This window comes from Rhinatrema bivittatum, chromosome 2 (assembly GCF_901001135.1).
Source record: "Rhinatrema bivittatum chromosome 2, aRhiBiv1.1, whole genome shotgun sequence".
Taxonomy (NCBI): domain Eukaryota; kingdom Metazoa; phylum Chordata; class Amphibia; order Gymnophiona; family Rhinatrematidae; genus Rhinatrema; species Rhinatrema bivittatum.
The window spans coordinates 55809778-55835767 of NC_042616.1; the positions used below are offsets into that span (position 1 = coordinate 55809778).

Below are 25990 nucleotides of genomic sequence, written 5' to 3' on the forward strand. Positions count from 1 at the left end.
AAGCATCAACTGAGTCAACATCACTTGGAGCATCAAATGACCTTACTACTGCTGCCTCCCCTGTGCTACTAAGTGCTCGGGCTCCCCATTGAGCTTCAAGGCTTAATGATGGCACTAAGCCATAGGCTTTTCTATGAGAGACCATTTGATTTAGACGTTCATTGATGCTGAGAACTGATGCCTTGAGAGTCATCCATTGGTGCCTATAGGCAGCCGACTCCTAGGATCAATGCATCTTCAATAGTTACTTCCTCTCTGTGTAAAGGTTCTGAGCAAGCAAAGGAGTGCCTCTGAGTTAGAAGAGATTTGATCTAAAGAGGAATTTTCTCTGGAACTTCCCCTCGGATTGTACTCTTCCACATACAAGGAGTAAGTTTTCACCTTAAGACCTCTCCTTTTCAAATTGTGTGCAAACTATTCAGTTACACGTTGAGGAAATGCCCAGGATTATGTTTACAAAATGAACAGAAGTAAGACATTTATAATAATATAACAATTATGATGATTCATAAACTGCAAGAACTGTATTCTCTAGAGAATGATGTTAACTATAAAAACTCTCAGGGCACCGATGGGAAAGTCTGCTGAAACAAAAATGTTTTAAGAACCTTTTTAAAACTCTGCATATCAGTAAAAAGCTTTATGACTAGTAATTTTATTAATTATAGCATCCACCATTTTACCAGTCTCAGATGGCAGGCTCACCTGTCTGCAAATACTCTGGTCATCCCTGGAAAACCCTTTTTGAAAATTGTCATTACATTTGCTACCCTCCAGTTCTCAGGTATAGAGGCAGTTTCATATGATGAGTTTCATATTTGAGTTCCTTTAGAACTCTGGGGTGAATATCATCAGGGCCTGGTGATTTGCTACTACTTAGTTTGTCAGTTTGCTCTAGCATCTCTTCCAGATTCAGACAGATTCGATTCAGTTCTTCTGAGCCATCACGTAGAAAAGTTAGTTCAGATGTGAGTATCTTCACAACATCCTCCTCAGGAAAGACTGAAGCAAAGAATGTTTACTTTTTCTGCTCTGGCCTTATCGTCATTGAGCTCCCCTTTTAACAGCAGTCATCCTGCAGTTGACCCACTTGCAAGATTTTTGTTTCTAATGTTCTCAAAGTTATGTTATTACTTTAGTTGCTTTGGCATGTCCCTCTTGAAATTCTTTTTTTGGTCTGTTTTATTAGTGTGTTACATAGTAACAGTAATGATGGAAGATAGTCATCTCCTATTAGAAATGCTGATTGCTTGTTCCATGCAAAATTCGTTTTCTGCCTTCAAATAGAAATCTTGCCATAAATCCTGCTCATCTATTGTATCTAAATGTCTTCTCTACACCCACTCTTTGTAAAGTCTGTTTGTCGGAGCCATATCCACATTCCATATTAATGAATTGCTCATTGTTAAGTTTTATTGTACTTGCTTCGGATCTCCTTTTCTTATTAGGCATGCCTCAACTGTTGAATATGATTCTCATTGGCTCAATAGTTTTGTTTTATGTGGTATTTATAATGTTCCCTCTTAATCTCATTTAATTGTAAAGCCTGTTGCTGATTTATTGTTCATTGTAAACCGAGGTGATGTTTTTAACGTGCCGCGGTATATAAAAAATCTCTAAATAAAAATAAAATTGGTCCTTCCAGTCTGCCCAGCAAGCTGCTTATGGTTGTAACTGTCACTCTGTGCAGGTCACCCCTTGCCTTCTCTTAAGGGTAGTAACTGCCACTCCTTGTAGGTTTACCCCCATGCTTTTTGTTAAGAGTAGCAACTCACACTTGAGCAAGTTACCTCTGTGCACCCTTTTCTTCATTTCCAGCCTCTAGGGATCCAGTGTTAATCCCATGCCCTTTTGAATTCATTTATTGTTTTCGTCCTTGCCACCTCTTGCAGGAGGGCATTACAGGCAATATTTCCTGATGTTCGTTCTGAGTCCTGGAGTCGCATTTTGTGACACCCCACACACATCTAATTTGGCAGTGCTTATGTATCTTGCTATTATCCTCAAGCCCTACTTTCCCTTTTTTTTTTTTTTTTTTACAAGATACATTTTTAGCTTTCATAGCAAGTTTGCAAGTTGGAACTCTTGAACTCAAGATGCAAGATCTACTAGAGGTTATGTATAAAAGCTATCACATGCAGCAATTAGGCTGGAAAGCTGTTAAACAATGGATGGTGTGAATCTGAATACATCGCTCTATGCAAAACTGTTAAAGAAGGAAAGTGGTTAACTGGTTAACTAAAATTCTGGAAGAAAAAATTGGATTTAACAAGTAAAAACTAACAGCCAATCTGTGATGGAATTTGCAGAGTGCATCTTAACATCAGTGAACAAAATACATTGATCTTAAATATTCATAAGAAATGAAGTGCAATGAGGAAAATTTCATGCTCTGTGTCCCTACAGAAGAGATGATTGCTGATACCTTGAGCAAATTACTTCAAAATCCATTCTGTATGCAAGGATTTGGACTTATTAAAGAAGATTATCATAGCAAGTGACATACACGTGAATGGGAGAGTGTTGAAAACACATTTCGAATCAATCTGCTGGATTGTATTGTTAGCTAGTACTAAACTGTACTTCTGAGCTACTATGGCTTCCATACTGTGTATGTATTCTTAGTTGTTTCCATTTTCTGTGCAAGTTAAGTTGCTGGTTGCTAACAAGGTCTGTTTTAAATCAAGCTGTTTTACAGCTCTTGCAAAAATGAAACCTTCCTGTTTTTTGTTTTTTTTAGAAGGCATTCACTTATGAAACAACTCTGTTATGCCACATATCTCTAACACTAACACAAACGTGAGCTGCAAGTGTTTCCCTGCTTGGATAATTGACAGATCAAGGGCATATTACAGACAGATAGACAAATCCATCTGTAACACTATGTGGTTGCTAAGAGCTGCTAAGGTTCATCATCAATTATCCCATATCCAAAGTAATCTTGACACTTTAGTTGGAATTTATAGGTGCCCTGCCTTTCCTTATTGCCAACAGAATTTTGGATGTAGTGTCCACAAGGAAGTATGCCAGGAAGAGTCAGCAGAAAGCTTGGATCATGTTGAGGATATTGGATCTTCTGGCTTCAGCTGTCCATGTAATCCCCGTAGCACATCTCAATATGAGACACATTCAATGAACACAAGACCCAGTGGAACCAAGCCACCTGGAGACTACAGGAATGCATTAACACAATGAAGAGGCTAAAATAATCACTGCTTTATTGGCTCTTCCATTCCAATCTGGCAAAAAGGATGCCCTTCCAAATTCAGTAACATACATCTAAACATATTTTACACCCAGGGTCACTGGTTCCCACCAGGAAAAAAAAGTTTTAGATGATCCTTAGAGTACATATTGCTCCAAGAATTTTCAGAACTTGTGTAACCAAATTGCCTGAATTCTGTTAGGGGGCCATATTCTGCCTGAGCAAGCAGGGAGGAACAGGGTCACTCCTATGTTGGGAAGCGTTCAGGTTGTGGAACTAGGCTAGCTCACACAGGACAGTCCTAAGAGCCACTTACCTGGCAGACAGGCTGATAGCCAATTAGACTTTCACAAGTGGTCCCTGACTTAAAATATAGCAAACAGGATTTTTTTTGGTGGGGAATCTCGAGATAGATCTGTTCTCAACAGATCAGAACAGGAAGGTATCTGCTTTCTGTATCAGAAGAAGGTCAAAAAGTAGACTAGCATCAGATGTCCTCTCCAAGTGAAGAGGCAAATCTGTATGCATACCCTCCAACCTTGATAAAATTCAGAAAAGACCCAGGGAACTATGATTCTCATGGTGCCCTCTTAGCCAATACTCAAGGATTTATTCATATTGCAGAACCAGAGATTGTTGCTTTACCCAACCTCCAGTGTCTTGTCCTCACAGCCTGGAGTTGAGATCAAGGTGATACTTTGTTTTGCTTTCTCTGAGTCTCTCACGTACCTCTGGTTTCTAGAAAGGAATCCACTAGAAGATCTTGTAATTGTAAATGGAGGAGGTTTGCTGTCTAGTGTGATGACAAAGTCCTAGATCCTTTTTTCTTGTTTCACACAAAATCTGTTGGAATACATTCTATGTATCTGAGACTGAGTCCAAGAAAAACTCTGTTACGGTGCTCTGTAGAGTGGTGAGCGCAAACCCACCACTATGTAGAAGGAAGACCAATTTCTATACAATCATTAGTTATAAGATACATACGGGGTTTGCTTTATTTGAAGCCTTCCACAGTCATGAGACTTCAGTGTGGTTTTTATGCAGCTGATGCAAGACTCTTTCTAGTCTTTGGCCTTCTGTGAACTAAAATACCTGACCTGGATGATTGCTTTTTTTGTGGTGATGCCTTCAGCCCATAGCGTCGGAGCACTTCAGGACCTACCAAATTTTTCATCTTATATTAAATTTCATCATAATACTGTTGCTGTATACACATCTTAAGTTTCTACCTACGATTGTCTGACTTCCACCTTAATCAGTCAATTGTCTTTACAACATTTTTCCCAAGGTCTCATACCAAGAAAGATAACCAAACCTAGTTCACCTTAGATTGTAAACGTGTCATTGGGAACAGACCAAAATGCTTACAAGTTCCACCTAGATTTGTATTTCCTTTTGTCCCAACAATCCTGGGATCACTTTTTCAAAAAAAACAAACCTCTAATTGGATAGCAGTCTGCATCTCCTTCACATGTGGCCAAGCAAGTTTGGCCTCAGAAGGGCATGTCAAGGCCCATAATGTTACAGTTGTGGCTGCATTGGCCCATCTGAGGTCAGCTTCTGTTGAAGAGAGATACAGAGCTATGGCATGTTCAATTCACGTATTTACATTTAGTTATTGTTTGGATGTAGACACCTGACATGACAGCAGATTTGAGCAGTCCTTTCTGTAGGATTTCTGATGGTCTGAACTAACTCCAGTCCCCCTAGAATACACTTTTTATTTTGGATTATCTTCCAGTTTAAAAATACATGTAAAAAAGGGAGTTAAATCCCATCAAAACCAATATTCCACCCTATTGGTAGTTAGTTTGTTCTCTTTTTGTTTGAAGATATCCTTTAGCTAGGGAGTCCCATTTGTGTGATGAAAATGAACTGCTTGCTTTCAGAGAAAACAAAGGTGTTCTCTAAAGGGAACAGTTTAGAAGTCACATGCATCCTCCTGTCTCTTCTCCTGAAGTTGAGCTTGTTAGCTTAATTTCAGAATTGGGGCATGGCACGCCCCATGGGAACTTGGGAGTTGCCACAAATACTCAACAGATCTTTGTGTCCCGATATCACCCATATGTGTGATTTGTGAATTCTAGTTACAGGTAAGCAAATTTGTTTCTTTAAACTATACATAATGGATAACCAAGGGTGACAGCTCCCTCAAATACAATGTCTGAGTTTCATACACAAATAAATGGGAGCTTTTCAGTAATCCAGCTGCTTTCAAAATCCATGTTTAAGGGCTGTCTTCATTATTTCTTATGCCCCTTCACCTGCTGCTTTTATTTGGCTGTCATCTGAGAGCTACCATCCAGTACATAGTTTACAGTATTCCAGCATTTTTTGTCTCTGTCAAAATTTAAATTTAAATCCCTGCCGCTCCTCCCGGCGTCCTCTTCTTCCGCGACCGCCGCGATTGCCTCTTGCCGCGATTGACTGCAGCCCAGGCCTGCGCAGCTGGCGCTGAAGCCCATCGGGGCAAGGCCTAGCTTAAAATTAAAGCACACCACCGGGGCTCCAGCGACGGCCACGCGGCTCACCCGATCGTCCCTCAGCTCCGCCCACCCAGGAGAAGCAGCCTATCAGCGAGCACAGACACGTCAGCAGCAGAGGTAAGCGGGGGATTTAAATCCCTGCCGCTCATCCCGGCGTTGCGCGCCGGGCGTCGCGCGCCGAAGGAGCGCGACAAAGGGGCCTGCCCCTTTGTTTCGCCCCTTAGTTGCAGCCCCGAAGGAGCCCCGATCCCTACCCCGGAATGGCCACAGACAAACCTCTGCTTAATTAACGTTTCCCATTAACGGATTTTGCAGCCGTGTTTGCAACGCTCCGCCTGCCAAAAAAAAAAAAAAGAAAAGGAACAAACAATTCCGCTTCCTGCTGATACTTCAGAATCCTTACAGCCTCTCCTCTCTCCCAAACTAACTCTCATCCATCTCATTATAGACAGCATCTACTCCCAGCTTGAGCTCCTAAGTTTTTTCTCCCGGGCTTCTCTTTCAATAACTCCCAGAAGGAATGCAATACCAATACATCCCTATCAGACACCACCGTCTCCTTCACAACATGTCACCTGTGCAAGAACTACCAATTAGAAATCCCAGATCTCTCATTCCAATCATGATCACTCCTCTAACACAGTTCCTAGGGCTAACTATGCTCTCAGTAACACTGGTCAATGCACAATCTCTGACAAAAAAGACGCATATCCTCAACGACTATCTCTTGGACTGTAACCCTGATATCTGCGCCATTACAGAAACTTGGCTAAAAAACTCAGACATTGCTCTAATTAACCAACTACCCACTCACAAATACGATTTCTTCTCAATCCCCAGACACAATAAAAGAGGGGGTGGCCTGCTCCTAGCCACAAAGAAAGAATTCAGACTAACACTTCATCCTATCAAGTTAAAATCTACAATTGAACTTGGATTTTTTAAATCAAATCACTTTCAAATTCTACTAGTCTACGCTCCCCCAGGAATCCTAGAAGCAGACTCCTCACCCCTTATAGAAACCATTGTGAAACACATCAACACAGATTTTCCTACCATAATTTTGGGAGATTTTAACTTACACTTTGATGCCTCTCCACACTCATCCAATTGTGAAGCATTCCTCACCGCCCTTAGCGCTATGGGATTCACCCAGATTATCAACAATCCAACTCACAAAGCAGGACACACATTGGATCTTATTTTCATCAATGCTAATTTCCTCTGCTCTATTGATCCTACATGTACCCCCATTCCCTGGTCAGACCATTTCCTGATAACTACAACCCTATCCACCAAGATACAATCTTCCACTGATCAACACCTCTCCACCATCCACTTCAGGAAATCTTGCGCTTCAGAAATTCTCAGCGAGCAGCTCACCAAGGAACTCACAAACCTAGACACATCCAACCCCAATTCAGCTGTGCTATCCTGGCATAAGATCACGGAAAGGGTAGCAAACAATCTTTGCCCATCAACCTCGAAATTAATCAACCCAGCAAAAAAAGGTAACCAACCTTGGTTCACCAGCGAACTCAAACGGATAAAACAAGATCTACGCCACAAAGAAAACAGATGGCGCAAAGCCCCTTCACCGTCTACTCTATCATCATACAAAGGAACTTTACATTTTTACAGATCATCCATCCTAAAATCAAAAAAACAATACTACGCTAATAAAATCCATGACCTACAATATGATGCAAAGGCTTTATTTTCATATGTATCACAAATCACAAAGCCAATTCCTCCATCAATACCAGATGAACATGCTCAATCCAAGGCAAATGAGCTAGCCCTGTTCTTTCAGCAGAAAATTTCAAACACTATAGCACTTCTTCCAACTAAGACCAACCCTCCTGATTCAAGCACTTCCAACCACATACTCAAGGATACTAAATTCGACAACTTTGAATTAACTTCCACTAAAGAAATCGAAACCATTTTAAAAAGGCAGAAACCATCCAGCCACCCAACAGATAACATACCCTCCAAATTATTGCTACTCATCCCGGACACAATCTCAAAACCTCTGACTAACATCATAAATTGCTGCCTAACTCAAGGTCTGTACCCAGATAGCCTAAAAAATGCTTCTCTTAAACCCCTCTTGAAAAAACACAATTTAGACCCTAGCATTCTTGCTAATTTCCGTCCAATCTCTAATCTTCCATTCCTAGCCAAAATTACAGAAAAAGTAGTCAATACCCAGCTATCAGATTACTTAGAAGAACACAATATTCTTTCCCCTTCCCAATATGGTTTCCGCAAATCACGCAATACAGAAACCCTGCTCATCTCACTAACAGACCATATTATTATGGGAATGGACAAAGGACACTCATTTCTTCTAATCCTTCTAGACATTTCAGCAGCCTTCGACACGGTCAACCACACCATCCTCCTGGACCGTTTATCTGATATTGGCATATCCGGCTCAGTCTACAGCTGGTTCAAGTCCTTCCTTGATAACAGAAGCTTCAGGGTCAGGATCAACAACAAAGAATCGCCATCGACAAATTCTTCTCTTGGCATACCTCAAGGATCCTCCCTTTCTCCCACCCTTTTCAATATTTACCTCCTCCCCCTTTGTCATCTGTTAACAAGTCTCAATCTCATCCATTACATCTATGCTGACGATGTTCAGATTCTGCTTCCCATTACAGAATCCATCACTAAAGCTCTCTCACTTTGGAAAACTTGCCTTCAATCTATAAATAATCTCCTCAATAATCTAAATTTGGTCCTCAACTCCGCTAAGACTGAATTACTATTTATCTTTTCCAACCCAGACATCCATCCTCCACAAATCCATCAAAGTCTCCAACTCACCCATACTCAAGTAAGAGATTTGGGAGTAATTCTAGACAACCGCCTTAATCTAAAGACTATGATCAATTCGACTACCAAAGATTGTTTCCACAGACTACAGGTGTTGAGAAGACTCAAACCTCTCCTATATCTCCACGACTTTAGAACTGTTCTGCAATCCCTAATTTTTTCAAAAATAGATTATTGCGGCGCTCTTCTTACTGGCCTACCCAGCTCAACCACCAAACCTCTTCAAATGATACAGAATGCTGCTGCCAGAATTTTAACCAGTACCAACCGAAGAGATCATATTACTCCCACTCTCCGAAACCTTCACTGGTTACCAGTCTACCACAGAGTCCTTCACAAATCTCTCACCCTGATACACAAGTCTATCCATAACTATTTTTATCTTGACCTTGAATTTCCCCTCAAACTCCATACATCCAACAGACCGATTAGAGAAATCCACAAAGGAGAGTTACAAGTCCCTCCAACCAAAACCATTCGCCTAGTTTCGACCAGGGTCCGAGCCTTTTCTCTAGCAGGTCCAAACATGTGGAATAGTCTTCCTGCAGAACTCAGGTTGGAACCATGCCTACTAACTTTTAAAAAAAAACTTAAGACTTGGCTGTTCCGACTAGCCTTTTTGGATCCTTCAGACACACAATAATCTACCATCCTACTCACGAGCCATGGAACCATGCCTCTTTGAGATGCCTTTTATCCAATACCTCCGCAATTAAACTATCTTGCTCGAACTGAGCTCATTATGACTTTTGAATTTTAAGTTACGGCTCTGCTCGGGCCTTTTTTACTCTATTTACTTCCAAGCTGTAAAGCCTCCAAGTTTATAGTCCTTGTTCAATGTAACTTTCTTGCTCTCTTTCTGATTATAACTTATTGTTCCGTTTTCTGTTACATGTTTCTATTCCTCATTCGATGTAAACCGATCTGATATGGTATTCAACCATGAAGTTCGGTATAGAAAAATGTGAAATAAATAAATAAATAAATAAAATAAAATACAGCTTATTTAAGATCTGCTTGCTTCCAGTGCTCTGTTTGTCAGCCAGTTGATCTGTGTGTGATAACAGTATTTGATTCAAGCTTTCTCAAGAGGCCTTGAGTCCATCTTCAGCAGTACAGTCTGCCTAAGTCCACAAAGGATCAGAAGCCCAAGGCAGGAATCAGCAGAAGTTGCTTACCTGTAGCAGGTGTTCTCACAGGACAGCAGGATGTTAGTCCTCACATATGGGTGACATCACAGGATGGAGCCCAATCACGGAACACTTTTGTCAAAGTTTCTAGAACTTTGACTGGCACCTACTGGGCATGCCCAGGATGGCACTAACCCTGCAACCAGCAGGGTCCCCCTCAGTCTTGTTTAAAAGCCTCTCCAATCCTGTGATCTTCACTATCTCACATGGAAAGTGATTTTTCTTCTGGCAATCACATCCGCTCACAGGGTTAGTGAGTTACAGGCCCTAGTTACCTATCCGCCTTACACTAAACTTCTGCACAAACTGTGGTGGTTTCATGAGCCAACCCAAAACTAGGTTAAGGTCCCAAGAAAGGGGCTGGAGGGTGCAGTGGAGGTTTGAGGTGGAGCAAGCCCTTCAAAAAGCGTGTTACAAGGGGTTGTACTGAAATGGGAACATCCCCAACACCTTTACGGAAGGCGGCTACCGCACTGACATGCATCCTGATGGAAGAAGTTTGTAGACCTGACTCTAAGTGCCAGAGGTAGTCCAGAAACTTCGTGGTGGAACAAGTGAAAGGATCAAGGGACAGTGAGGCACACCATGACTTAAACCGATTCCATTTGTAAAAATAAGATTTTCTCATGGAAGGCTTCCGTGAAGCAATCAGGACATGGGAAATTGGCTCCGAAAGGTTGAGTGGCTGAAGAATTAACCTTTCAACATCCAGGTAGTCAGGGACAAGGCCTAAAGATTGGGATGGCGTAGGCACCAGTCGTTCTGAGTGATCAGAAGTGGGTTCTTCCCCAGGGGAATGTGCCTGCGAATGGAGAGGTCCTGAAGAATCGGAAACCACACTTGGCATGGCCAGTGAGGGGCTATCAGGATCATGGTTCCCTTGTCCTGACGTTGCTTCACGAGAGTCTTTGAGAGAAGTGGAAGTAGAGGGAATGCATAGAGGAGACCATGAGAGGGAGAATGCGTCTCTTGGTAGTGAATGTTGGCTGCGAGTGAGCGAGCACATTTTTTTTCTACTTTGCGGTTTTGAGGTGACGCAAAGAGGTCTATGTGAGGGTAACCCCAATGTTGGAATATCGAGTTTGCTACTGTGGGGTTGAGAGACCACTCGTGCAGCTGAAAAGTGCGACTCAACCTGTCTGCCAACACATTGTCCACTCCCGGCAAGTAGGTGGCCCTGAGGTACATCGAGTGGGAAAGGGCCTGTGCAGCTTTTTGACACAGGAGGTAGGAGCCCATCCCTCCTTGCTTGTGGATGTACCACATGGCCACCTGGTTATCTGTCTGAATCAGGATGACCTGGTGGGAAAGGCGATCCTGAAACACCCTGAGAGCATATCTGATTGCTCGTAGCTCAAGGAAATTGATTTGGTGTTTGGCTTCCTCTGGAGACCAAGACCCTTGAGTTTGTAAATTGGCAACATGTGCTCCCTAGCCAAGGTTGGAAGCATCGGTGGTAAGGGTTACTTGAGGATCTGGAGTCTGGAAAGGTAGGCCTTGGAGGAGATTGGTCTGATTTTTCCACCAAGCTAGAGACTGACGAAGTGGGTTGGTGATATGGACAATGGTTGATAGTGGTTGAATGGATTGAGTCCATTGTGACCTTAGAGTCCACTGCATGACTCTCATGATCAAGCGGGCCATTGGGGTAACATGCACTGAGGATGCCATGTGTCCCAGTAAGATGAGGAAATGGCGTGCAGTTGAGCGTTGTCGAGATTGTAGCTGGTGTGCAAGAGAAGTGAGTGAGAGCACGTTCTCGAGGCAGAAGTGCCTTTGCTTTGAAGGTGTGGAAGTCTGCCCTTATGAATGACAAAGTTTGAGATGGGACTAAGCAGGATTTTGTGTAATTGATGAGAAATCCTAGAGAGATCAGAGTGTGTAAGGTAAGACGTAGGGACGTCAGAGCAGCTTGATGAGTGGGAGCCCTGATCAACCAGTCATCAAGATAGGGGTAGACATGAACATCTTGGGTACTGAGGAAGGCTGCTACTACTTCGAGACACTTGGTGAAAACTTGTGGTGCAGATGCTAGGCCGAATGGGAGCACTTGGTATTGATAGTGCTTTGGGCTGGAACCTCAGAAATCTGCGATGAGACGGAGTCATCGCAATGTGTGTGTAAGCGTCCTGGAGGTCTAGAGAGCAGAGCCAGTCTTCCCTTTGCAGAAGAGGAAGGAGGGAACCCAAAAGTTACCATCTTGAACTTTTCTCATTGGAGGTACTTGTTGAGGGCACGCAAGTCCAGAATTGTACGAACGCCGTCTGACATTTTGGGGATTAGAAAGTACTGGGAATAAAATCTGAGGCCCTGTTGGGAGTAGGGCACTGGTTCGATTGCTCTGGATTGAAGAAGGAGGGAGACCTCCTGGTCCAGGAGTAGTGAGTGGTCTGATGTTCCCCAATTCAGCCGAGGTGGAGAATCCAGTGGGATGGAGAGAAAGTTCAGGTGATAACCTTGAGAGAGATTATGGCAAGGACCCACTGGTCCGAGGTGATTGTGTGCCAGATGTTGTTGAAATGATACAATCAACCTCCCACTGGTACATGCGGCAGTGGAAGCTGGCTGCTGCTCTCTATGCAAGAGTCAAAAACCAGAAACAGGGCCCGGCTGAGGAGCCGCTTGAGGTTTTTGCTTAAGAGGTTGTCGGGACTGGGCCTTTTGGAAAGGCTTCGTGGAGCGACCTCTAGACGGTGGTGGGTAGGACTTCTTTTGACGATAGAACGACTTTTTAGAGTCCTTCCTGAATGGTTGTTGGCCGAATAGTCAGAAGGCATCAGAGAAAGTTGGCGAACAGTCTCATGATGATCCTTGAGCTGCGCCACTGTTTGGATCTGTTCTCCAAACAGATTGTCCGATCTGCCTTGCATTGGAGACAGTCTGTCTTGGACTTCAGGACGTAAGTCCGAAAACTTAAGCCAGGCCCATCTTCTTGCAGAAATAGCAGCTGCCGAAACCCTGGAAGCGGTGTCGAAGATGTCATAAGAGGACCTTATTTCATGTTTCCCCGCTTCAAAACCTTTGTGGACCAGGGTTTGTAGCTGCTCCTGGAATTGCTCAGGCAGGGACTCTGCAAAGTCCTGTATTTGCTTGAATAGGACCCTATTGTACTGGGCCATATAAAGTTGGTAAGAGGCGATCTGAGAGATAAGCATTGATCCCTGGAAGACACGCCGACCAGTGGCATCCAGGAATTTCTGTTCCTTGCCTGGAGGGAAGGAAGAATGGGGCTTTGAACGTTGTGCCTTCTTTTGGGCAGATTCAACAACCACGGACTGGTGATCCAATTGAGGATTTTTGAACCCTGGAGCTGATTGGACCAAGTATGTGGTATCTGCTTTTGCGGTTGACGGTGCTACCGAACCAGGGTGTTCCCAATTCTTTTTGAGAAGATCCAAAAGAACTTGATGGATAGGGATGGAGGTGATTTCTTTGGGAGCATCCAGAAATTGTAACAGCTCCATCATCTGATGTCTATCGTCTTGCTCAGTCTGTAGTTGGAAGGGAACCAACTCAGATATTTCCTTCACAAAATTGATGAAATTTCCTTCACAAAATTGATGAAGGACAAGTCCTCTGGGGGAGAACGCCTCCTGCTTTCAGTAGGAGAGGATGGAGATGGTAAATCATCGGTGTCTGGGGGCAAATCGTCTGTCCAGGTGTCATAAAGATCAGCACCAGTCCCTCTAGGCACCTGAGAGGGACGGGAGGAAGGTATTCCCGAAGGTCCTGGTCTAGGCTCCGAAGGCATCAAGAGAGTTATGGGAGGTACCGATGAAGGCATCGAGGGCATCGATAGACGGATCGGCGGCACCGATGACAGCAATGATATCGATGATGTTGATGGTTGAGGCATTGGCAGGACTCCCTATGGAGGAAGACGGAACGGTGTTTCTCCTCCCGATGACAGAGCAAGTGGAGAGGGCACCGGATCCATCGGTGGAAAAGCGGCTATAAGCGCTTCCATCCTCGAACAGCAGTGCCAATGCTGCCGGAATGGGATCGGTGGTTCCACAACTGGCACTGGTTTCGGCATCGGAGGAACCTGGAAGCTGTGCATCGCCTTGTCAATGGCCTCCTGAACCATCCAGTCCAGCTCTTCACAGAAACCTCGAGCAATCAGCCCTGGTTCCGGAAGGGGAGAAGGAGGCAGAGGCGTAGCCAGAGGGACCACCGTTAAAGGTGGAGTCACATCTCCCATTACCCGTCCAGGTGAGGGTTGCCTCGGTGACCCGGTCTCAGAAAGGGTCGATGCCTTTTCTGGACAGGGTTTCTTCGATGGTGGCTCGGACGATGGTGAGGTCGATGATTTGACTTTGTCGATGGTCCGAGGCTTTCGGTGTCGATGCCAATATTTCTTTCTACGATCCTCTCGATCCTGAGGAGGGAGCAGAGGTAGTCGATGGCCGGGAAGTTGTAGACGCTGGACAGTCACCGGCCGGTTCCCAATACTGGCGTGACGTGGACGGTGCCGGATCGAACGACATCGAAGCTATGGATGGCGTCTGAGTTTGAGACCAAAAGAGAAGTTCCATCTTCTCCATTCTGGCTTTGCAACCTTTTGGTGACAGTAAGGCACATTTGGTGCAAGTCAGGACATTATGCTCACACCCTAAGCACATTACACAAACTTTATGGGGGTCTGTGATGGACATGGTGCGAGCTCAGTCAGGGCACCAACAGAACCCCGACGCCATGGCCTTTGAAAAAAATTGAGCTGCAGTGCTGTCGACAGCCAGTAGGCCATGAGGGCCAAACTCGATGGGAATCGACCGGAATCGGGTAAAAACTTACCGGAGTACCGCGGAAGTAAAAAATTCAAGAGGGGGACCCCTGTGTGGTTTTAAAGTTTGAAGTAATGCCGTGAGGAAAATTCCTGTCAGGAATCTCTAAGAACTCCTTAACCCACGTGGCTACTGCTGCGCGGAAAAAAGAAGACTGAAGGGGGACCCCTGCTGGTTGCAGGGTTAGTGCCATCCTGGGCATGCCCAGTAGCTGCCAGTCAAGTTCTAGAAACTTTGACAAAAGTGTTCTGTGATTGGGCTCCATCCTGTGATGTCACCCATATGTGAGGGCTACCATCCTGCTTGTCCTGTGAGAATATTCTGTACCTCTTACGCAGTAATGCAAAGCATGAACCATTGGATTATTTGGTTTTGACAAATAAGGCTGTTCAAAGTTGACCTGGTTGCTGGAAAAGGAATTCAAAATTACTTTTTAAAGAAAATGGTAGGAGGTGCCTATTAAAATGTTTTGTTTTTCTGGCTAAGTGTGAGACTTAGATGAACCATGAGTTTGGAAATTCCAACTGCTCTGAATGCCAAGTGATTAGCCAGATAAAATGTATCTGGATAACTTGGACACAGACCAGACTTATCCAGATAACATCAATATTCAGCATTATCTGGCTAGCTTATCCAGATAAGTTTGGCCATGCCACCGAGACAGTTCTAAAGTTAGCCAGGTATATTCAGCAGCGCACCCGCACTACTGAATATCCATTATGTTAGCCAGACAAGTTTATCTAGCTAACTTTGCTTGATTCCCCATTGCTAAATATTTGGCTGTACGTTGGCTAAGATTAGTTATAGCTTTGAGTACTGAATTTCCAAGCCATCCTTGTGGAGTTTTTGCCTTTTATTGTTGTAAACAGTTATAACTGTTTAACCCACCTAAGGCCCATCTTTCTTGATGATGCCAATTATGGAGCACCCACCCTAACCAGGATCTGTCTGTGGCTAGCCTTCAGATCAAGGAATTGGGATCACAGGAAATAAGGCAAGTTCCTTGTTTTAAACTACACTCATCAGCTTCCTGGCTTTGAAGTAGTGTGCCGAGAATGGTCCTTGCTAAGCAGGTTCAGGAAAGGTAATGGTTAATGCACAGCCATCCTACATCACCGGGGCCTTATAAGAAGAACATAAGAAAATGCCAAACTGGGTCAGACCAAGGGTCCATCAAGCCCAGCATCCTGTTTCCAACAGTGGCCAATCCAGGCCATAAGAACCTGGCAAGTACCCAAAAACTAAGTCAATTCCATGTTACCATTGCTAATGGCAGTGGCTATTCTCTAAGTGAACTAAATAGCAGGTAATGGACTTCTCCTCCAAGAACTTATCCAATCCTTTTTTAAACACAGCTATACTAACTGCACTGGCAACAAATTCCAGAGTTTAATTGTGCGTTGAGTAAAAAAGAACTTTCTCCGATTAGTTTTAAATGTGCCCCATGCTAACTTCATGGAGTGCCTCCTAGTTTTTCTACTATCCGAAAGAGTAAATAACTGATTCACATCTACCCATTCTAGACCTCTCATGATTTTAAACACCTCTATCATATCCCCCCTCAGTGAGGTTCCAATAATTAGAAAAGTAGTCCAAGTGCCTGTAACTAAAAACTCACCTGAGCTAAAAAATTCTAACTTATCCCTATCAATTAAAAAGCAGAATGAAAATACAAACAAAAAACAAACTTTGAAATGTTTGTATGCTAATGCCAGAAGTCTAAGAAGTAAGATAGGAGAATTAGAATGTATAGCAGTAAATGATGACATAGACTTAATTGGCATCTCAGAGACATGGTGGAAAGAGAATAACCAATGGGACAGTGCTATACCGGGGTACAAATTATATCGCAATGACAGAGAGGAGCACTCGGGAGGAGGTGTGGCGCTTTATGTTCGGGATGGCATAGAGTCCAACAGGATAAACATCCTGCATGAGACTAAATACAAAACTGAATCTTTATGGGTAGAAATCCCTTGTGTGTCGGGGAAGACTATAGTGATAGGGGTATACTACCGTCCACCTGGTCAAGATGGTGAGACGGACACTGAAATGCTAAGAGAAATTAGGGAAGCTAACCAAATTGGTAGTGCAGTAATAATGGGAGACTTCAATTACCCCAATATAGACTGGGTAAATGTATCATCGTGTCACACTAGAGAGATAGCGTTCCTGGATGGAATAAATGATAGCTTTATGGAGCAATTGGTTCAGGAACCGACGAGAGAGGGAGCAATTTTAGATCTAATTCTCAGTGGAGCACAATACTTGGTGAGAGAGGTAACGGTGGTGGGGCCGCTTGGCAATAGTAATCATAATATGATCAAATTTGATTTAATGAATGGAAAAGGAACAGTGTGCAAATCCAAGGCTCTCGTGCTAAACTTTCAAAAGGGAAACTTTGATAAAATGAGAAAAATTGTTAGAAAAAAACTGAAAGGAGCAGCTCAAAAGTAAAAAGTGTTCAAGAGGTGTGGTCATTGTTAAAAAATACCATTCTAGAAGCACAGTTCAGATGTATTCCACACATTAAGAAAGGTGGAAAGAAGGCAAAACGATTACCGGCATGGTTAAAAGGGGAGCTGAAAGAAGCTATTTTAGCCAAAAGATCTTCATTCAAAAATTGGAAGAAGGATCCAACAGAAGAAAATAGGATAAAGCATAAACATTGGCAAGTTAAATGTAAGACATTGATAAGACAGGCTAAGAGAGAATTTGAAAAGAAGTTGGCTGTAGAGGCAAAAACTCACAGTAAAAACTTTTTTAAATATATCCGAAGCAGAAAGCCTGTGAGGGAGTCAGTTGGACCGTTAGATGATTGAGGGGTTAAAGGGGCACTTAGAGAAGATAAGGCCATCGCGGAAAGATTAAATGATTTCTTTGCTTCGGTGTTTACTGAAGAGGATGTTGGGGAGGTACCCGTAATGGAGAAGGTTTTCATGGGTAATGATTCAGATGGACTGAATCAAATCACGGTGAACCTACAAGATGTGGTAGGCCTGATTGACAAACTGAAGAGTAGTAAATCATCTGGACCGGATGGTATACACCCCAGAGTTCTGAAGGAACTAAAAAAATGAAATTTCAGACCTATTAGTAAAAATTTGTAACTTATCATTAAAATCATCCATTGTACCTGAAGACTGGAGGATAGCAAATGTAACCCCAATATTTAAAAAGGGCTCCAGGGACGAAACGGGAAACTACAGACCGGTTAGCCTGACTTCAGTGCCAGGAAAAATAGTGGAAAGTGTTCTAAACATCAAAATCACAGAACATATAGAAAGACATGGTTTAATGGAACAAAGTCAGCATGGCTTTACCCAGGGCAAGTCTTGCCTCACAAATCTGCTTCACTTTTTTGAAGGAGTTAATAAACATGTGGATAAAGGTGAACCGGTAGATATAGTATACTTGGATTTTCAGAAGGCGTTTGACAAAGTTCCTCATGAGAGTCTTCTAGGAAAAGTAAAAAGTCATGGGATAGGTGGCGATGTCCTTTTGTGGATTGCAAACTGGCTAAAAGACAGGAAACAGAGAGTAGGATTAAATGGGCAATTTTCTCAGTGGAAGGGAGTGGACAGTGGAGTGCCTCAGGGATCTGTATTGGGACACTTACTTTTCAATATATTTATAAATGATCTGGAAAGAAATACAACGAGTGAGATAATCAAATTTGCAGATGACACAAAATTGTTCAGAGTAGTTAAATCACAAGCAGATTGTGATAAATTGCAGGAAGACCTTGTGAGACTGGAAAATTGGGCATCCAAATGGCAGATGAAATTTAATGTGGATAAGTGCAAGGTGATGCATATAGGGAAAAATAACCCATGCTATAATTACACGATGTTGGGTTCCATATTAGGTGCTACAACCCAAGAAAGAGATCTAGGTGTCATAGTGGATAACACATTGAAATTGTCGGTACAGTGTGCTGCCGCAGTCAAAAAAGCAAACAGAATGTTGGGAATTATTAGAAAGGGAATGGTGAATAAAACGGAAAATGTCATAATGCCTCTGTATCGCTCCATGGTGAGACCGCACCTTGAATACTGTGTACAATTCTGATCGCCGCATCTCAAAAAAGATATAATTGCGATGGAGAAGGTACAGAGAAGGGCTACCAAAATGATAAGGGGAATGGAACAACTCTCCTATGAGGAAAGATATGCGCTGTTGTACATTCTAGAGGAATGTCTCTTCTGTAGGCTACAAAATAGAGTAGTAAATTTGAATTTTAATGAGTAGGCTATTGCTTGCCTTTATGGATTTGTTTTCAGTAAATATATAGGACCTGATTTTCAAAAACAATTACACCCTTAAAACTGGGTTTTATACATTTAAGTGGGCTTTTGAAAAATGCTACAGTGTACGCTATTGAATTGTCCATAGGATTTATCTGTTTAAGGCTTTTGAAAATTGCTACAATAGTAGTTACATTTACACAAGTGTAAATCCTCTTGAAAATTACTCTGATAATGATTATTACTAAAGCCTTACTCTGCATTAGGTCCTGTAACAAAGGAGAGGGGCGCTGGACACTGCAGCAACATTCTGCAAACCAAGGATTTCTTCAGCCTGCATCTCCAGATGTTCGGTTTCACAGCCTTAATGACCTCCCGCCCACACCCTCCACCGCTGGCCGTGACAGCCCTGAACTTTACAGCAGTCTTCAGTGCATCTCCAAGGACAAGAGCAGAGCAAATTTCTGGAATGAGGATACAAGATCATCTACCCCAGAAATCCCAGATGAAGAAGTACAGGTGAGTTTTTCTTTTTAAAGATTTCTCTCCTTTAAAGGTACAGGTAAAATTGTCCCGAAATGCAAGCACATGGGAACATTTCAATAGCGATATCAATTATGATGTAATTGTCAGATGCTAAATAATAAAAAAGATGAAAGGCCAGCAGTGGATTCCCGATGAAGACCGGCCCGGGGATTAGCCGCCCAGGAGATGCCCGATCCCCCGATAGGCCAATCCACCCCTGTGAAAGGCAACCAGTTTTTGTGATTGTTCAAAATACCATAACCAAACTTTAAACAAGATTCAGTAAAATCTAAAAATTATGTAAAAGCATCAAATGGGGCTTTCAGTGGTCAAAACCACTAGCAACAATTTCCACACTTGTCATTTGCCAGTTTTTTGGATTCAACAAATTTTCATATCCTGTGACATCACCCAAATGAATCAACATAAAGGGTTAATAAAATACTGAAGTTCAAAAAGGTTTTAGAGTGGCTTAGCTTGTAAAGACTTCAAGACCTGACTTGAAGAACCAACTTCATTATGATTGGTCTGAATACTCCAAATTGAAAGTCCAACTTCACATTGATTAATCCAAACACTCCAGATTGAAAGTTCCAACACTGGTGTTTTGTACAAAATGCTGCCTCTAGAGAGGGCAGGGACCTGTCAAAACAGAAATGACATTTACATCATTTTTTAATTTGATTGAATTCTTTAAAGTTTGACTGTTGTATTTTAAACAATCACAAAAGTTGGTTGCTTTTCACCTTTTTGGTTATTTGATATTACTTTAGTGATAAATTAGTTTTTCTCTCTTAAGGCTGTGGTTCCCAATATGTGGTCCACAGACCCCTAGGGGTCCGCCAGACCATAACAGGGGGTCCACAAAAACCCATGCCAAGAAAAGGCCCGACAGACCCCATTCCATGGCGGCCATAAAAGAGAAGTCCCAACAGGCCACAGGCAAACCTCATCCCAAAGGCGGCTGAAGACTGAAGAGTGACGCTGGTTCATATCATGTTGCCAGCGGCTGAAGACTGCAAGCCACCAGCTCACCCCATCCTACCAGCAGTCAAGGAATGAAGGCCATGCGGCCGCCAGCGCACCCCCTCTCACCGGCGGTCAAAGACTGCAGGAGCCATGGGGCTGCCGGCTCACCCAATCCCACCGGCGGCTGAAGAATGCAGGAGGCAGTGGGGCCACTGGCTCACTCCATCCCATGCAAGAAGGCCGCTAGCTCACTCCATCCCACCAGCAGCCTGAGAGAGGAGGAGGCTGCTGGACCCTCTCCTCATGCAGTGCAGATTCTAGGACAAAGAGAGAGGGTGTGGCCTGGATAAGAGGGAGTGTGAGCATGTATGCCTGTTTGAATTAGATGGAGCTTGTATGTGTGTGTATGAAGATGGGAGCTTGTATGTGTGTGAGAGCATGAGTGTATATGAGGGGAGAGTGTGTGTGTGTGTGTGTGTGAGAACTTGTGTATGAGAGAGAGGAAGCATGTGTGTATTTGAGCACGTATGTGCATGAGAGGGGTGTGTGTGAAGGGTGTGTATGTGTGAGTGGAAATGAGAGAGAACGTGTGTGTTTGAGACACCATGTGTGTATGACAGAGGAAACATGTATGTGAGAGTGAGAGAGAAGGAGCATGTATGTTTGAGTGAGAATGAATGTGTGCATATATGCGTGTATCCCTCTCCCCAACCCGACTAATTCATGGCAATGTCAGGAGTGACTGGAAATCAAAAGGTCCCACATATGGAGAGTGGGGAATTTTAAAATCCTTTTTAAATTTTGTTGGCTGTTGTTTGATGTGTCTGATGATTTGAAATACCTTAGTGTAGATTGGGAAATTTAAAAATTTAAATGAGTTTTAAATTATTGGAAGTTGTATGTGTCAGTTATTTTGAAACATTTTTATTATTATGGTTTTACGATTTTTGATATTTTATATTTCTGGATTGTATTATTGATGTTTTATGAGGAATGACTATGTTTCTGTTTTTCTATTGTTGCAATGCATGTGGAGTCTAGCTTCTTGCAGTTTCCAGTTCAGTTTTTGTCTGCTCATTTGTATCCTCTGTATTTGGAGAGCATCCATCTGTGCTCTGCATGTATGATTTAGGTGAGGTATTCTGCTACCATATAGTTTCTAAACAGGGATCTATAGCAGCCTAATTTGTCCTGTTTTCCTAATAGGTGTATTGGTGCTGCCTTTTCATAGGTAAGGTTCTTACTGTTTGAGTCTGGCGATTAGTGTGTGAGGATATGGCAGATTTCTATACATTTTTTGCAGGATTTTGTTTTGTACAGTGTTCCTGGTAGTGGAGCGGAGTTTGTGTTACTGTTACTGAAGTGACTCAGAATTGGAATATTATGTTTTTATGGGGAAGTTTTGTGATCACAGTGTATTGTAGAATGTGAGGTGCAGGTTTTATATTGGGATTTTTCCCATTCCTATCTAGAAGAATTTTTTGATTTATGCTCTTGAATAATTGTAGTGGTAATTTTACTATTTTTATTTATTTGTGTGTTTTTATATACCGAAGTTTGGTACAGGCCTTCACTCCAGTTTACAGAGAAAACAACTTGATGCATCGAGTTTCATAACATCTAAAACATATACTCATATATTCATAACATGAAACATTGTGATATTGATGAGATATATGTTAACATAAAACAGTGAAATACCAGATGCCTGATACTGGCCCGAGGGTTTTTGTTACTTATAAGGTTCTTCTGTCTGGAGAGGCCACTGAGATGCATGCCCAGGGTCTTGCAATAAATGGTGCAAAATGTTTGTAGCAGTGCCTGGTGGAAGTGTCCTATCTCTGCATGTATGGAATTTGGTAACAGGCAGCTGTGGAGAGATTCATTGGACCCCTGCCAAGATCAAGGTGGTTTCCCTATCACAGGTGATTTTCTTTAAAAATCATAGTTTAAAAAAAAACCCAAAAACATATGCACCAAACCTCTCTCTCATCTCCCTTCTAGTGATGTGGGCCTGTCTCAAACATCCCTCCTTCCCCCTTTCTCACCAGTCTCTCACGCTCTGTCCTTGCTCCAAGGTCCATCCTAACCAGTCTCCCTCTCTCCCTCCACAAGTCCCATCCATACTTGTCTCTCCCTCCACCAGTGCATCCTCACCAGTTTTTCTCACTCTCCCTCCACCAGTCCCTTTCTTGCCAGTCTTTCTCCTTCTCTCCATCTGGTCAGTCAGTCTCTCCCTCTCTCTCTCCACAGTCCATCTCCCTTTTCCATCCTGCTAGTTTTTCTGTCTCCTTCCATCAGTTCATTCCTCTCAGTTGGTCCAGATCCAGACAGATCCAACTGTGACTGACTGTAGTTATGCCACAAGTTATTGAATATGAGAATATTCTTGCACATTTACTACTGTGCTTTGCAATTATACGTATTCTGTTTATATCAGTAGGCATTATTTAATAAGCTTTATATATTTTGAATGAGTCTGGGGTGCAGATAATTATTTGTTATTTTTTTTCTAAAATAAAGGTATACAAAAAGCGAGACCAACCATGCAACAATCAAAACAGTGGTTATACAGATCTTCATTTGAACATAATCTTCCACCCCTGTATTCAAACTGAACACTCCAAGCTAATCAATACTCTCATTCAAACCATTCATGCCATGCACACCACACGCTTCCTACCCATACAACCATCCTCATCAACCATCAGACTCAGTCCCACATACAGAAATAGAATCTAAGATGTAAAAAAAAAAAAAATGTGCATCGTAGTCCCACTCAAGATTTGTGTGCAGATGAAGCAGTGGAATACCAATTGACGCGGTAGCCTGCTGTGATCAAATGACCTTGAAAGTCTGAAGAAAGAAGAGAGTAGTATAAACCCAACAATCAGCATATTTCTTGACCGTTGTCTTAGATGATCTTGTATAATCCATTTGCTCCAGCAGTACCATGTCCATCATACGATGATGCCAGGCCATAAGTGGTGGTGTAGTTAAGGGATCAGTCTAGACAGCAAGTATAGTACGGCCCGCTAACAATACCGCAATCCTGCCAAAGTGATCCTGGGCCCCGGTGCGCATTTCAGACAGCACTTGTGGTCCAGCCAATATGAGTGCCGCTGACATTTTGAGGGGTACCTGAATGCATTTAGCAATACAATCCATTTTCTGGGTCCAGAAAAAATCCAAGGTCGGACAGAGAATTAAACGATGGAGCATGGTGCCTTCTACTTGGGAACATTTAATGCATAATGGAGAAGGGAGGCGGCCCATATGAAAGCAACGCACATTGTCACATATTGTGTGACGTATAATCCAGAAGTGTAAATCTTGCAGCCCACTATCTTTCAGTCATTTATGGAGCGATTTAAAGCAAGAGGTTATGAAGGTAGCAGGTATGTCCTTTGCACAAAACTGTGTCCAGTATTTGGCCAGAAGGTCAAGGTGTGGTGCGGGCAACACGCTTTTAATCAACCCACTCCAGCCTTTTATGGAATTGTGTGAGTACGCAATTTCAAACAAAGTCTTGGTGAAAGCGACTTCCTTTAAAAACTCCTCTTGCTGCCAGTGAAAGGCCTGCAGGTAGTGTCTCTCTTGAAGGTAAGCAAAGAAAAACTTAGATTGTAGCTGATAATTTTTAACCATAGTATCATACCCTAACACTTGAGGGGCGTCGTCTTCGAAATAGTGAAAGGCATACATTAGGCCATGGCAGGCCCAAGTCTTGAAAACCCCACTTGCACTTACACCACTAATGGGGTTAACAGCAAGAAAGGACTTTGCAGACGGTAAAGATTGCGCAGCCATCTCCAAGCCTTTCAACATGGGTGGACTAAACATTGGGGGGTGTCCAGCGATTGCAACGTAGCTGCTGGTGCCTGCACTAAGTATAAGGGAGACCAAGGAAAGTCATATGTGTTAACAGCCCCTCCTCGCAGTAAGTATAAGCATCAATGATCCATTCCCCAATAAAGCACAGCTAATAAGCAACGTTAGACTCAAGTCAGGCAGTCCCAGCCCTCCCTGTGTCTTAGGGTACACCAGAGTTTGATATTTAATCCTGGCCCGTTTGCCTGCCCATAAAAATTTAATCAACCCCACCTGTAATTTTTTCAAGATCGAGAATTTTGAGCCAAAGAGGGAGCATATGAAGTTTATATAGAAGTTTAGGAACAATCATCATTTTTATTAAAGCACAGTGCCCAGAGAAAGTGAGGGGAAGAGACTGCCAAGCCTGCAACTGCTGCCCCAGATTAGCCAGGATTTCACACACATTTAACTCATAGAGCTTATCCAACTCTCTAAAAACCCAATCTCCAAATATTTCAGCTTCCCAGGTGCCCACGTAAAAGGGAAGGAACCAGGCCAAGACGTAGGGAGTTGTGAATTTAGGGCCAAGGCATCTAGTGGGAGGCCCACTATGGCATCTAGTGGGAGGCCCACTATGTCCCTGAACTGTGTGAATATCAAAGGTCGGCCTACAAATAGAAGGATGTCGTCTGCGAACATGGCAGGTTTAATGGGGTGCCCTCCCAGACTAAGCCCCCATAATCCTTTATCTTGCCGGAGCTTTTCGGCTAGGGGTTCGATTGCCAATACAAATAGCAGAGGGGAAAGTGTACACCCTTGATGTACCCCACATTTTAGGGGGAATGGGACCGACAGGCCCCCATTAATAAGAATTCTAGCACTAGGGTTTTGGTATAGAACTTTTAACCAGGAGACAAAATCCCCTGCTATCCCATATTGTTGGAGTACCCAAAACATATAATCCCAGGACAGGGAGTCAAAAGCCTTTTCAGCATCTAAACTGAGAATTAGGGCCGCCTCCTGCGAGTGATAACTGAGGGCTGCAATGAGACGTCTCATATTTTGGACCCCCTGTCGACGTTTAACAAAGCCCGTCTGATCGGAGTGTATCAAAGTAGGCAGGATAGTATTGAGCCGGGCTGCCAGGACTGCCGCAAGTTTTTTTATATCGACATTAATGAGGGAGATGGGTCTGTAAGATCCCACATCCTGTGGATCCCTCCCCTTCTTTGACAAAAAGATGATAGTCGAACAATTTTCTTCCTGCAGGAGGTGTTTATTTTGGATTATATTAAGATACCAGACTCGGCAAGAGAGGACATTTTAAGGCTTTATAAAACTCATTGCTAAGCCCATCAGGACCAGCCGCCTTACCCTTTTTCAATTTCTGTATGATGGCAAAAATTTCAGAATCCACGATGCGGGCATTTAGTGCCGGGAGCTTGTCACCAAGCGGCTGAGGCCAGTTAAAGTTTTGAAAAAAAAATCCTCCGACACTGACAGAGTGTGAGGTTTGGAAGCGTATAGTTTCTTATAATAAGCTACAAAACTAGCTTCAATATCTTTCTGATGAGTATGATAGGCGCGATCGCTACCCTTAACCCCAGCTATAAAAGATTGCGCTTGTCTAGGTCTAACTAAATTAGCAAGAAGTTTACCCGGTACATTCCCTTTTTTGAACAGCTTGTATTTAAAATATCTTAACGATTTCAATGCTCTTTGGTGCAAAGCAGTATTAAGGGCTTGACGCACACGGTCTACCTCCTGCTTGTTCGCTGCAGTGGAGTCCCTTACAAATTTAACCTGCGCTTTTTTTAACTCTGCAGTTAGACGCAGAATTTCTGCATCCCGCTGTTTATTTCATGTGGCAACATAAGCTATAATTTTACCCCTCATTACTGCTTTCCCAGCAAGCTAGAGCATATGC

The 25990-nt window shown here is 43.0% G+C and overlaps 1 protein-coding gene across 4 annotated transcripts in view; it reads left to right on the plus strand.

Annotated features, from left to right (window-relative positions):
- The window catches only part of LOC115083980 (KAT8 regulatory NSL complex subunit 1-like), a 354418-nt gene that overhangs the window by 322068 nt on the left and 6360 nt on the right, over positions 1–25990 (plus strand). For all 4 annotated transcript variants that reach the window (XM_029588184.1, XM_029588186.1, XM_029588185.1 and 1 more), the window contains one exon: positions 19023–19275. In XM_029588184.1, coding sequence (XP_029444044.1) covers positions 19023–19275 — 253 coding nt within the window. The remainder of the gene's footprint in view (positions 1–19022; positions 19276–25990) is intronic.